Below are 14824 nucleotides of genomic sequence, written 5' to 3'. Positions count from 1 at the left end.
TTTCACTGGTTAATTACGTATTAAACAACTATATCGAAAATCGTTACTCATCTCGTGCAAAAACTCGACGTAAGTGAGATTTAAATAGCGCCTGTGGGGAGGGCTTTGTGTATCTCCAAAAGAAAAAAAAGGAGAAAGGAAGGAAAAAAAGCCGAAGCAGTCACGTGATCGCATGCCGTAGTTCAAGATGGAGACTCAGCGATGTGGTGGAGGTAGCTGTTTACAATAATCACAACATGGCAAATACGACGACCTGCAGGACATTTTAACGTTTACAGCGAGAGTTGTTACCCAACCTAAGATGTGCGTATGCCAGCTTCAGACCACGATGTTGTAAAGTTGTTTGTAAACAAAGACCACCTGAAGAATATTCAAGATTTAAAAAAAAAAAAGGCAAGCAGAGGACAAAACAGCCAATGATCTTCATCGCAAATTCGATGTGAGAGAGGAGATCGATATGGCTCTGAGAGAGTTAAAAGTCTGCCTCTTGGGGGTGAGTAAGCATCGATATTTTTCAATCTGATTGTACATATGCACACTTTAACTGGAGCATTAATGGAGCTGTCCTGCTCTACTTCCACATAACACATACCTATACTTCTCTAATGGACCGTGGTGAAAATTTCTGATATAGTGAGTGGCAATACAACCTCAAAATAAATAAATAGATCTGCGCCAGTGACAACACTCATGCTTATCTACATTGAATTACACTCAGTAGCTGCACAAGGCATCAATCACTTGATCAACGTCCCATTCAAATTGTATTATCCACTGCTGGAGGAACATCCTCACATCTTCTCTTCTCTGTCATCCACTTACAGGATTACATCAGCGTTGACAATATTAGTCAAACTATTAGTGTCACTATTAGTCACTATTACTCAAATTAGAAAATAGTCAACCTGCTGCTATTTTAAGAATAGATCAGGTAAATCTCAATCATTAGTGTCAATGTAAATGTAATATCTTTAAGTTCTGATCTCTTTTGGACAAAAACAAGACATTTGGCGTTGTCACATTGCCCTCTAGGAAACTATGCGTACATTCATACTCTAAAGTTGTGATAACCTGCAAAATCTCCCTATTAACCCCTACAGTGGCTCTATTTTGAGAGCAGGAAGACTTTGCTGGTTTGTATTTAGCGACGTCCTTTGCGTGTTGTGGTCACCTCTACCCTGTCATGAAACATTTCTACTCTGACGGTCATTTCTAACAGGAAACGTCATCCATAGGTCATGAGGGCTCTCTGAATGGAATGACCAGCATGAAAACAATATCTGCTATGACACTGACAGTCATCTTTCAAATCACATTTTGTGCTGACTTGTCAGACAGGCCTTCCACCACCATCACTGAACAGCTTACATAAAAGTGGCTTGGGCACCTTTAGTAGAGTTTCTGTGACTCAAATCTATGGTGCGGTGAAGCTGCACTGCTGGTTTATTTGGCAGCTTATCAAAACATTTTATGTTGATTTTTTTTGTCTCTTCATTTCAACACACATCTGTAGCTATGTTAGACAGCATTACTAGTCATTCCTGCAGTATTTATTTACAAATCAGGCTCATTAACTTAATGCATATTTTAATTGGAAAAAAAGACACACAACAAAACAGGATGATTAGCCATTCATTTTCTGTAGATCTACTAATAAGATTAAGATAGCATAGAGACAATAAGCCAGTTCATTAACTAGCAGACTGGAAAAGAATTGTGACAACCCTGATCATGCATCATTTTGGTCATCTTTAAGATAATTAAATTAGTTAAAACAAGATATGTTACTGAATAAATGGTTAACTGATGGGCCACACAAACAAAACATCCATGTGTAGACTGCTACAGCAGCAGCATAAACCACCATTGTCTGTGGGCGTATCTCGTGATAACGCTCAGGTCAGACTTGTCCTCTTCTTTTTCTCCTAATGTAAACAATGTAAACCCTTTTCCCTCTTCCATAAGTAATTTACAGATTTATACCAGCAGTGCCAGGAAGGAAGCGGATCCCATAAAAATGTTTTAATGTTCAGGCATATTGCCAAAGATTGTTCTCATATTCTTCAAGTACCATGTTTAGTAAACATGATCTTTATTTTGTCTGTGCAGGATACTGGAGTTGGAAAGTCGAGTATTGTTTGGAGATTTGTGGAGGACAGCTTTGACCCAAACATTAATCCAACTATTGGGTATGTTTTGCTGCCTTCCACTTCCACAGAAGTTTTATTTTTTCCATCTCCCTCATTTGTTGTAGTTTTACAGCTCATTATGATGCCCATTAGAGTTATCAGTTAACCACTGGCAAAGAAATGGGCATGAAAATCACTTCTTAAATAACTTGTTTGCTCCAGATTTTAAAATATCTGGACTTTCTTGTGTTCTTTGTCTGTGGCTAAACTAAGTAACTTTGGTGTCAAAGACTTTTTCTTGCTTGAGCTCAAGTAACATAAAGATCTTTAAAACTCAAGTTTGATATGTGGTGGCAGGAATTTTTAGTATTTTTTTTAAACGTTTTTGTCAGCATACTTTTTAACAGGAGAAGAAATACTAAATACTAGATACAAACAGCTGCTCCACACACTTATTTTTGGCACTTTGAAATATCTGATGATTATTGGCAAACGGGTTGTTATTGAAATTTGTTCTTGAAATCTCCAGTTTTGTAATTGAGACCAAATGTTAGTTTTGCTGTCAGACTTAAAGAATCCAGTACTGAGCTGGCTCAGATTGATGTGATGTAAATCAGCTTTTTATTGCTAGAATACAGTTTAATGTTAAACAGAAAAAAAAATCTGCAAGTGTTTATTTTAAATCTGCAGTGTGTCATGTTTCTCTTCACCAGGGCATCCTTCATGACCAAAACAGTGCAATACCAAAATGAGCTGCACAAATTCCTGATCTGGGACACGGCAGGACAGGAGCGGGTTAGTATTATGTGCTGAGGTATTAACCGTAACAGCTTCAGTGAATAGTTTTTACATTACCATCAACCTGTTTGTAGTATTGAACAGTCTACTTATCCCCACCGTGTTCTTTGAAAGGATGTGAAAGAATTGCCCACACGTACATGCATCATTCCTTAAACCAACCATAAGAAAACTGAATACTGCAGTTAGTCATAACTTCTGATAGGGGGCAATATTTACCTTACTATAGGTAGAGTTCTTCCAGTTCACTTATAATCAACTTATTTTAGCACTCTTGTTCTAAGAGTTCCTTTTCCAAATTTTAATTTAGTGAGTGAAGTCACATAAAAAAGGTTACATTTTTTCCTTTTGTCGCCTTTGATCTCTCTCCCTTCCTTCTCTCTCCTCCTCGTAATTGTGTTAGTTTTTTAGAGACAAACAAAAAAGGGAACCACTGGCATTGTTTTGTTATTTTATGTTTTCACACTTCTCCAAAGTGTTGTTTGTCAGCAGTTTATATGCCAATGCAGCTCTTCTTATCTGCTCTGCTCTGCTGTGTGTTTGTAAATATACATTATGAAATATTTTGCCACCCATGCAACGGTCAGAACTCGAATCACACTTTGCAAATGATATGCGATATAGGAGAGAAGCTGTATTTTGGTTTTGTCATTTAAGCCGGTGAAATCGACACCAGTCGTCAGGCACTTGTAGCGTAAGGAACTGCTTTCGCTTGACTCACGCTATAGCCGACCTTTCTCTGCATTAGATATCCACGCCACTTCCTTTTTTATGCTCGCGGCCTTCTCCTTTTCTCATGCGTAAGACTTTCTATTGTAATGTGGTACCCCTAGTGCTGCATTCTCTGGAGAGGTGAGATAAGATGCTGCTTGTGTTTTATTCCCCCTCCCCCGGGAGGCCTCTGTTTTTTTTGTGGACTTCAGGGACATTCAGGAAGCCAATTTAAAATCAGACAAGAGGATAAAACTCAAGCTTTCTGAGCTCACTGGCATGCGCTGCTGCTGTATCTTATCTTTGAGCCAGTGCCACTCTACGTCATCATGTCCTCTTTTTTTCTCCTTTGCTTTCATCTGTGCAACATTTTATTTCATTTTCTTATGGGTTATTTTTTTCCTCGCATTTTTGTTCACTTTTTCATGCCCATGTGGCCTCTCGGTTTTCCAAGTGGCTCACATCTGCGACTGAAAAAGTAGCAACATTCCTTTGGTAGGTTTCGCATGTGTCTGCGTTTTTTTTTTCCCTACAAGACTGTTGTGGTATTTGGAGGCTTTTCATGGCTTGTTTTCTAACCTCCATGGAGCTTTGGCCTATTGAAATCTGTGGAATTGAGAAAGAGGAACACAAAGCCAGCCAATGCATGTGAAAGGAGAGACTAGGGCAGAAAGGAAAGCTCAGTGATTTCCACAAGCAAAACCCATATCTCAAGACCAGATGAGGCCTTACGAGCACATCTGAGCCCAGCTGTCAACAGCCCATCCAGGCCTCCCCCTGGAGGACTGCTCCTTCTTACAGAAAACAAGCAAAAGGGAGCATGCGTCCTAACGGAATAGGAGGGTGCCTTTCATTACACACCCAGCTTGTGGTTTCTGCAATTAATCAGTACTCACTGGGCATCACTGGGGCTGTTTTCTGCGCTGCTGTGTGGCCAATCGTCTGGCCTCACTATGATTGCTCTTTGGGTTAAAACACAGATAGACCACACAGGACTGGCGGTGGTGCAGCACAGCACTGGCCAGTGAAACAGACAGCACTCTCCTCAGTGCCTCTGCCAAATATCCCAGGCTGGATTCCTGTTGGTGGACGGGGCCAGTAACAACTATAATTATGTGGAATGTGTGCTTTCCTGAGGTAACGATGTCATTCCAAGATGGATAGTTTATTCCATCGTATTGTAAAGGAAAATAGAATTGGCGGGAAGGCTGGGTCATTCCAAGTGAAGGTCTTTCTGAGACATGAGCTGTTTCTTTTAAAATAAATATCATTAGTTAATACATGACACATGGTTTTATTGGCCTGTCAAAAGCCTCAGTGCAGAATTTACTGCAAGAAGGCATGAAGAGATTCTCCCTTTGTGATTTTTCATATCTTTAAGTGTGCTTTTGGTCATTTTTTTTGCTCAAAAGCAGAACAAAACATGTTTAAACCCCTAATTATCTCTATTTCTTAACAGTTTTATATAATTATTAATAGTCTGTATGTGTTTCAGCAGGCAAAGCAGTTCAGCAATAAACATTTGCGCTCCAAGTTATGTACAGTAAAGTATACATTAACAAAACAGTAAAATACATACACTATGTGGCTCTTGTACTCAAGAATAAAGGTAATACTATGGTCTGAAGCTACACCATTAAATCATAGTTAGGAATTTCTGTTTGTTAGGCAAAAAAAGTCAAAGAAAATAAAGTGCACAGTCTTTTTTTTCTAGCCCAGAATCAACTGCAGCTGCAGGCAAAAGCTTGATCTCTGTCATTTCTAATATAGGAGAAGCTTGGGAAGTACTTTAAAATTGTAGCATAAATGTAGTTGCTTTGATTAGTGGAAATGAAGGTAAATCACTCACAAAATCTGCCGCCTGTTTGCAGATCTCAGTGCTGTCTTTTGACTGGTGTATCAGTTGCATTTAACCTCATTTGTTCCCTTCACATGTGGTTGAAGGTGTTTTTAAATATTATGACAGATCCCATTGTCGAAGTTAGTCCTTACTGTGCACAGAGAAGTATGTTACCAACAAAATACCAAATCCTGGCAAACCCCCAGCCTCCCAGGCAGCTATGGATTTAGAAATTTTTGCACATGCTGCTTTGATTACGCGGAGCTTTCTGACGTATTGGGCTAAGATCACATGTATAGTGTTCCATAAATATCCAAACTCTAACAGCTTTTGACACTTTCTGCTCATCTTTCTCTTGATAGCTTTCACATGTGTGAGGCAGTGGTGGAAAGACTTGCCATGTGCTCATTTTGAATAAAGCCTCTTGGATTATAGGCTCAGAATCCCAGGCCTTTAGTTTGTAAAATAGTACATCTTCTGTCTCCTTTGCCTATTTTTATACTCTCTGCTGAGTTTGATACAGTTAGCATAATTGAGTTTAAAGAAAGACGTGGCGATGTAATCTTCATAGGTCTGTGCCTATATAATGGATCCTAAGCCTATGAAAAACATTGTTGAATGTCTGTGTGGTGCAGCTATACTGAAATTGTATATTTGGATCTCTTTTCATGTGAGAGTAAATGATCATCAGAGCTGGGTTGGGATTGTTCATTGAATAGAGTCATTTTAATTTTTGTTTTTATGCTGTTTTTGTTTAATTTCACATAGTTTCAAAGCTAAAGTCAGACTCTCTGATGTCACAATAAAATCAAGTTTAATAGAACATTAAGGTTCTTGACAGACGTTCTTGACTGATATAGGATGTTAGTCATCGTTGGCTTGTTTTTTACTTGGCTGTTCTTTGTCTCCCGATAGTTTCGTGCTCTGGCGCCCATGTACTACAGAGGTTCAGCAGCGGCAATCATTGTATATGACATCACAAAAGAGGTGAGTTTCACTTTTCCTCAGATACTAATCATCTCATGACTATTTTAGCAAATACAATGTCTTTGCCATTAATGACATACATATTGAGAGGACTTTCATCACGTGAATCATCTAGCTTCAGTTAGCTTACTGTGAAGATTACAAACAGGACTGTCCAAAGAAAATCTCCTCCTACCACCACCTCTAGATTTCACTGGTAAACATGTCATAAATTGTTTGCTTCATATTGATAAAGAAATTCTAGCCAGGTGTTTTTCACCTTTTGAGAAAGCTAGGTTAACTCTTTAGCTTCAGGCATCTGATAAGGATGCCTCCTGGAAACAAGTTTTGGACATGTCCAACTGGGAGAAGCAGATCATGCAGAAGAGTTTATATCTTCCGGCTGGCTTGGGAACACCTTGGCGTGCCACTCAGAAGAGCTAGAGGAGGTGGCCAGGGAGAACCAGGTCTGGGCATCTCTGCTTAGACTGTTGTCTATGTAACCGTCCCCAATAAGCAGCAGAAAATGGGTGGGTGGGTGGATGGATGCATGGACAGTGACTGCTCTACCATGCCGTCCCAAGTGAAAATAAATAAGTAATTTATCCATAACTATACCATAACTGGTTTTGATGATCTCATTTAACTCTCTTGACTTCCAGCCTGTTCCTTAAACTTCCACAGTAGATACTGTGTGCTTGTTTCAGTATTGTTTTATTCAGTATCACACCTTACTTACCTGTGCCATCAGGACTCCTTCCAAACACTGAAGAACTGGGTGAAAGAGCTCCGCCAACATGGCCCTCCTAATATAGTTGTCGCAATCGCTGGGAACAAATGTGACCTGTCAGATGCCAGGTAAACCTCAGCTGTGCTGTGAACACTTCTCGTATTCACTGTGATTATGAGCCCTCATTTAACATCAGTAGAGAATTTTGTTTGGTAGAGTAGAAAAATATTGTGCGGAGGATGTATCGTGACCTTTTCTGTCAGAATAATATTTAATGTTTGCCTCAGAAATGCCATGAAGCCTGTTCTGTACTGTAAATATAGGCATATGTGTACTAAAGTCTCATTTGTCTTGACCTTTTATCATTATAGGAATTTAAAATGTAGAACACTGGGTTCAACGTTCTAGTTATTTTTAGTGGATTTAATAAGCTCTAATGGTATTTATCCTTTCCTATGTTGTTGTTGTTGTTGGGGTTTTTTGGCTCAGACTTATCCATGAAATTGCGAAATCTTCCCCATAACGTCTGTAGAAAAACATTTGATGGTTATCAGGTCAGGCATGAAATCCAAGAAACTGTGTACAAATTGCAACATAATATTTCTGACACATCTCCCGCATCTCCAGGGAAGTGCCAGAGAAGGATGCCAAGGACTATGCCGACTCCATCCATGCCATCTTTGTAGAAACCAGCGCCAAGAATGCCATTAACATCAACGAGGTGTTTGTAGAGATAAGTGAGTGTGTTTCTTGTATATTTGGTAGCGCGGGCCCGAACAGCCACAGGATCTTGCGATGATAAATCAAGCAATGAATAGCATTTAAAAAATACTGTCTATTAGAGACATAATTTTGTAATGTTTTGTTGTTGTTTTATGTGTGGGAGTTGGAAGTAAAGCAGAATCCACTTAATCATAACACGTTGAGACTTAAAAAAATTGAGGAGACAAGTGGAGAGAGGAGCAGTTGATCCAGTTCTGTCAAAATAACAGACAAACTAGAGTTTCACTGAACAAAAAAACAACGTACACTGTATATAATGTACATATTTCTCTGATAGTTTTCACCACAATCTTACTACGAATACTTTAGAGCCATGGGTAGTACTTTGTAAATACACTGTACACTCAAAATTAAAGTGATTATAGTTTGCCTGAAGAATTCTTATGAGCAGTTATACTACTTGCTAAATTAACAAGCTTACAACTCTACTGGATACTCGTGGTATGTTTAATGAAACTCTGGTCGGTCAAGATTAGTCAGTATAAAGTGAGAAATCTCAGAACATAAAGAAATTAAGGATATTTATTTGAAAAAACCCAATTAGTAACATGCAACATGAACACAACTACTCTGCAGTAGCTTTCGGCTTCTTTTTGAAAGATGCTTTAAAAGAAACCGATGTTTAGTCTAAACTCTACTTAAAGTTTTATATCAGGAGTTTCACATTTAATAATACACAATGCAGTATTTTGTACTGCTGTCACCATCTACAATGAATACTACCATATCTCGCAGTGCAGTCAAACTTGAGCTTCACTAAACAGGGAGTATACGCTGTAGATATGTCTCAGTTCCATACTGCATACAAGATGGACCCAGACCGTTATTAAGGCTACTCCTATTAAAACCTATTTAAAACTAAAAATTTAACCATTTAATCTATTTTTGGGGTTTAGGAATGCAAGAAAATAAATAATTTGACAGCCTAATCAAAAGTACTTACGTGTTTTACTATTTTTCCTGCATTTTTGTTAACCAGAAAATTTGAACAGTCATGGATAACAAAAATTAAACTGTAGCATTAAAAAATATCAATTAATGAATTTGCACAAAATGGTGAATTAACCATTACAGAAATATAAAATATGATTTTGGGTAATTACCAGTACTGTTCATTTTTGGATGGTAGTTGAATATAGGGCTGTGCGATATGACCAAAATCTCATATCCCGATATAAGAATTCTATCGTCCGATAACGATATAAATCACACAAATGTAACATTTTCTGTAAATTCTGTGAATCTCGGGCAGCTCGACTTGCGGGAAGTGTTTCCAGCTGCGCGTCATGTACCTGGAGTCGAGTGTTTTAACCGATGCATGAAACGATACATTTTTAGACATAAGTTGTAACGGCCGCTGTTTTCTTTGTGAGTATTTATTACACGGCGTGCTGCGGGGAACAGCCTGTTCTAACGTTTGAGTCTAAGGTTTATTTTTTAGCACCTGGCGGCTCTTTTTTAATTCTCATGCGTAAATAATCTGCTCTTTCACGTGATTCAGTTTATTTTGAAAAATCTCAACGGGATCTTGAGCTTTATTGTGAAAGGTTTATGTGGAACATAAACAAGCGGACACACGATGCTGTTACCGTCGTTGTTGCTAACCACAACGCATAAAACAGGCGCTTGTCCGTCCGTAGTGTGGTTATATAAAATATAAGAGAAAGAGAGAACTTTAAGAAATTAATATAGCCACTACAGTGACCATCAAAACGATGAAAAAATATTGCCGTAAAGAGTTTATTTTGCGACACCACCAAACAAACGATAGCATAAAATGAAACGATAGACGTTTTTATATCATCATGATATATATCGAACAGCCCTAGTTGAATACATTTGTTAAACACTAATTCATGCAAAGCTACCTTAATAGTCCAAGAAAAAGAAAACAAGTAGTTGGAAATGAACACAATAGGTTCCCTTAAACATTATATAGAAAATCACCAGAGTAGTGTCTAAAATGTTCACTGTATATTCCTCTATGTAGAACTTCTCTGGTAGTGTTAGTGAAGAAGTGAATGAGTGCATTAACCTGGGACACAACTACAGTTTTATTATAAATGCTGTGTGATGTTGCACTAAACAAATCTTTAAATTTGAAATAAATAAAACATTGTTTAAGAGTAAAAAATAAAAGTGAACAACCTGAAATAGAAAAAGGTAGACTGATACCTTTATGTGTGTGTCTTCTCTAAGGTAAGCGCATCCCTGTTGTAGACGAAGCTGGAGGATCTTCAGCAAGAGGTTTCAAATTGGGTCGTCAGGCCTCAGAGTCTCGCAGGACGTGCTGCTGATGACGCTGGTGACTGTCTTCCCTCCCCTCCAACGTGACCTGTGATACAAGCTTTGCCCATTTTCTTTTTTCTGGCCTGCTTCAGCTTAAAGCCACGGCAAACCACAGACACCCGAGTGGGCCTGTGACACTCGGAAAGTTGTAGCAAATATATTTTCATGGTAGTCAAAAACAGCAAGTCATTGTGTTTTGTTTGAAAACTCCTAGCTGGAGAAAATCAGTTCTCAGGTTTACTGAGAATTAACAAACAGCGATGCCAGTGACATGCATACATGCAATTTTCTCTCTCTGGTGCATTATAACTCTAAATTCCTCAGCTTAACTGTACATCTACAGACTGATGGATGCATTCAGTCGTTTATAATTGTACATTTGTACAGATCTACTATCTTTCAACCAAAAACATGAAATGAAGTGGTTAAATCTTGAAAACATATTTTCATAGTACTTAAGTTATTGCCTTTCTTTTGGGAGATCTCTCTCCTAGCATTCTGAAAGAACCAAAAGTGTGAATTTAATATTTTATATAAGATTTTGAAGGAAAAAAATGATGTTAGTCATCCTAATAAAAAGCCTGGCTCTCCCTGTGATCCTTTCATCGCAGCGTCAGTCGTTTCCAGCCACAGTCCACTCCAAGAAGGATTGTGCACGCTTAATTTAAATTTTATTGTGTGATTGCTGCTTTAACCGAGGCAAAATACCAGTGGGATGTTTTGATGTAAACCACAATCACACAGTAAAAGAAGCAGAAATGAAAGATGTGTGGGAGCCTTCTTCCTTTACATTGGAGAAATAGTTCAGCTTTTTGGAAAATTGATATTGCTGTCATGTCTAAATGGTAAATATGTGGCTGGAGCCAGGAGAGAGTCAGGCTTGGTGTTTTTAACCGGCTGACTGCCAGTGGTTTATACGTGATGGACAGACTCCTGTCATTTGTCTAGCACTCTGCCGGAAAACAAATAAGCATTTTTCCCTGAAAATTAGCTTTTCCTTTTATTGTCAGCTTTGATCTTTTTCTCTCTGTGGCTTAGAAAGATGTTTTCACTGCCACTTGTTCCCAAGAATGACAACAAATTTCACCGTCTGTGATTAGAGGAACCTCATTATCAGACCCTCCCTGTGATGGTGCTGTAATCAGGACAAAATACTCACTCTTGATTATTATATGATAAGAGTTCCAGCTGCTCACATCTGTTCCCCATTTCCCTTTATAATCACTGAAGAAGTCTTTACAGCATCCTGTGTATGAAGTGCTTCATAATGCCCAAGGTACAGAGCATCCTGCCAGTCCCCCTTTTTTTTCTTATCCCATTGTACCGTTTCACTGGCAAACACGCCTGTCTTTACTCTTTTGCTGCTACTTTACAACACTTTAACAAGGGAGGTTGATTTTTGTGAGGACTTGCCAAATTCTTTAATTGTCCCATAAACATTTTTCATCTTTCCTTTTTTGGTTTCTTTTTTTTTCTCACCACATAATCAGCCCCAGCTCACACATCCAATGTTGTTTTACTACTTGGCCTCTGATGAAAACAGCAAGAGCTGGAAACTAAACCTCGTCGAGAGGAAACTCATATTTTAGAGCTTAAATCTCCCGTTAGCAGAAGGTTATGGGTAGAGAATTAGACATGGCGCTGTGTCGACATGCTGACCCCTTAATGAACCTTGGCCTGTATTTTGTCCTGAATTACACACTGTGTGCTTTGTTCCAGAATCTCCTTTCTGATTTTCCTTTTCTTTCAGCTTTTCTGCCTTATTCTTCTAAACCCCAGGCTCTCGATGCACGGCTGAACTGAGATCTGGTACTGTATACCACGTATGTCCTTCGGATCCTGTTGGTTGTGGGGTCATATTGTGATCGGTTTAGATGCCATAATTCCTGCAGCAATCTTTATGTGGGTTATAGACTGTATATGAAAGATGACATCATCCATTCATTTCTGGATTTCTCCATTTTAAATGCTCAACTTTGTCTGGCAGATCGTGGAGTGCTAAGTTAATACTAACTTGGTTGACTGGCTCCATTGATAAAATACTTGAATTTTAATCACTAAAACTGACTCACAAAAGGTTTAGCCAGACTAAGCACAGCAGGGGCCTTATTATCTGTTTGATAATTCCAATAAAAGTTATTCAAAAAGACGTTAATACCGCAAACATAGTGGAGAGCTCCAATTTATTGACTCCTGTTAGCAGAGGTGAAACTTTTGCTTGTGTCGGCACATCTGGGACGCTTCAAACCCCTAACTTTAACCAAATCAGAATGATTATAAGAGAAAAACACTCATCCTTCCAGTTGTTATGAAAGAGAAAGTTAGGTATATAGACCACACATATTTGTTGAACTTTTGAGGCTGTGGATATGCTTGTGCCAAAAATGAAGGTAGACATTGACTCCTTTTTGGCCTCAAGCAGCCACTAAAGAAACTGCAGGAAGAGTTTTTGATTCATTGTCTTTAATGAAACTTGTTATCCCACTGAAACTTTTTTTTTCCCCATAAGTGAATTTTTCGGGTTGTTGTCCCAAAAGTTTGACTCATAATTTCAAGTTATTTTCTCAGTTTCAAGTTATTTTCTCAGAGGTCTGAAATTTTGAGATAATAAGCTGAAATTTTAACTTGTGGGTAGTAATTTTTTATTTTTTTTTGGGGGGGGGGGGGTTCAGTGGCCAAAAATAGCCAGAATCTCACTCAGTCTATAAAAAGGTTGACCTGAAATCTAAGTCTTGAGCCTATACTGACTAATTTTATCCTTATCTGAATCTCTTGAGCCATTTTATTCCCCAAACCTCTTTTCAAAATTTGAAAAAAAAGGTACAGATGTGAGCTTAATTTGTTTTTCTGTCCACACAAACAACTATTTGCCTTGTATCATCTGAAATGTTTCTGTTACTGATGAGTTGTGTAGTGAGTGGTGCTGCATAATGTTCAGGAGTTGGGAGTCGAGTGCAATAGAATTAATTATGACACACTCTAAATGTGACCTAAAAACAAGGGAAATCAGTCCAGAGTGATCCTCGTGTAAAAATGCAGTCTTTGTTCCTTTTTCTTTTATGTTGATTTAATTGCAGTTTTGCTCAAAAATACAGACTGGTGACAAATTAAAAGAAAAACAGTCATAGTAAGGCATACCACATACCACCAAGACAGCTTCAAAGCAAGTTCCCATCACTTTCCATGATCTCTTTAACTCCAATGGAGGCATGGGACACCTTTTATTGATGAAGATTAGTGTTAGGGTTAATGAATAATTGATTTTAAGATTTTTCACTTAATTTGTCACCCATCTGTAGTTGACCGGAGGGGCAGTGTGACTGGGTCAAACCTTGAAAGCCAGAGGAGAAAATGTAAACTTTTAATTGGCTCTGCTATCTGTGATAATTCACCCAGCACTACATTAAACCTACATTAACTCGAGCCAATACTTACCACAGTGTAACCGATTTTTATTCAAAAGGGAAATTGCGCTGTTACATTAAAAGCTGCACTTTGACTTTTTTGTATTGGCTCATATTACTAACATTCTGCCTGTAGTGTGTTATCTCTGTGAAGTCACTCGATGAAATAATTCTGTAAAGCCTCAGACTTCTTAATATCCCTTGATGTTGCTTTAGGTTTTGACTGTGTGTTTTGATTCTTATTGCCAAATAATGTCAAAGCCATGTTACCACAACACGCATACCTAACCTCTTTTGTTTTTAAAATTCTGATTTAAGTTAAGTGCTAATCACATGACTGCTTAGAATGTTTAAGGTTTGATTATTAATTATGCCACACATTATTTCCCCCCATTTGGAAACACGAGGCATGAATAGAAGTTGTGTGCCTGTAGTTTTGCATTGGAAAAATATCGATAGTCTTGGGCTGGCCCTGGGAATATGCTTAATCTATGTTATGTATCTTTTACAGTGTACATATATACCATCAAATTGCACACAAATCAATAAAACTATTCGAAGCCGGATGTGTGAAGAAAATATACCTGTACACCATTTGTAGTAAAATCATCAGCAGTGTAGTTACCATATTTAGCTTTTTGCTATATTTCATACTGATTGTAACATATCCCTGAAAACACTTGTTTGCAGTGTAATTCGAAATGCGTGAAAAGGGAATTGTCATTTGTTTACTAATAAAAGATTTCCAAAAATAAGTGTATGACTGCAGCCTGTAGGAAGTGTTCTTTCTTCTGTGTGTCTGGCCTATTAGAGATGTGTGCATTTCGATGTTCCTTAGGATACAGTGACGGTGTTGTTAGTGACTGTTTATGCTTTTCAGTTGGCAGCCAGCTGCAGGGCTATATATATGTAAGAATGATACTTGAGATGTGTGTTTGACAGGCAGAGGGCTGAGAAGGAACACACATTTAACAACCTCCGAATACTTATTAAACAGAAATATATACAAAACATTCAACTTATTCAGTGGTTGAATTTTAATAGCACATTTTTGGGATTGATCAAGTCAATATAATGAGTAGAAATTCTGCACTATGTCTACATATTTTTACATATGTAATAATTTAAGGCACATCTTTCATCACATTCAGAGATGCGAGCAGATCCCCTGGTT

General features: G+C 38.1%; 1 protein-coding gene across 1 annotated transcript; it reads left to right on the top strand.

Annotated features, from left to right (window-relative positions):
- The first annotated feature begins 167 nt into the window (after positions 1–167).
- rab22a (RAB22A, member RAS oncogene family) lies at positions 168–14405 on the top strand. The gene is made up of 7 exons (XM_084929388.1): positions 168–493; positions 2110–2189; positions 2843–2924; positions 6394–6465; positions 7196–7302; positions 7802–7911; positions 10157–14405. The coding sequence occupies exons 1-7, from the start codon at positions 458–460 to the stop codon at positions 10252–10254; spliced, it is 585 nt and encodes a 194-aa protein (XP_084785514.1). The 5' UTR covers positions 168–457; the 3' UTR covers positions 10255–14405.
- Positions 14406–14824: the final 419 nt, after the last annotated feature.

Source organism: Perissodus microlepis, chromosome 5, assembly GCF_051167445.1.
Source record: "Perissodus microlepis isolate ML-2025 ecotype Zambia chromosome 5, ASM5116744v1, whole genome shotgun sequence".
NCBI lineage: Eukaryota > Metazoa > Chordata > Actinopteri > Cichliformes > Cichlidae > Perissodus > Perissodus microlepis.
The sequence above is the reverse complement of the archived record's forward strand: the minus strand, read 5'-3'. Positions and strand labels throughout refer to the sequence as shown.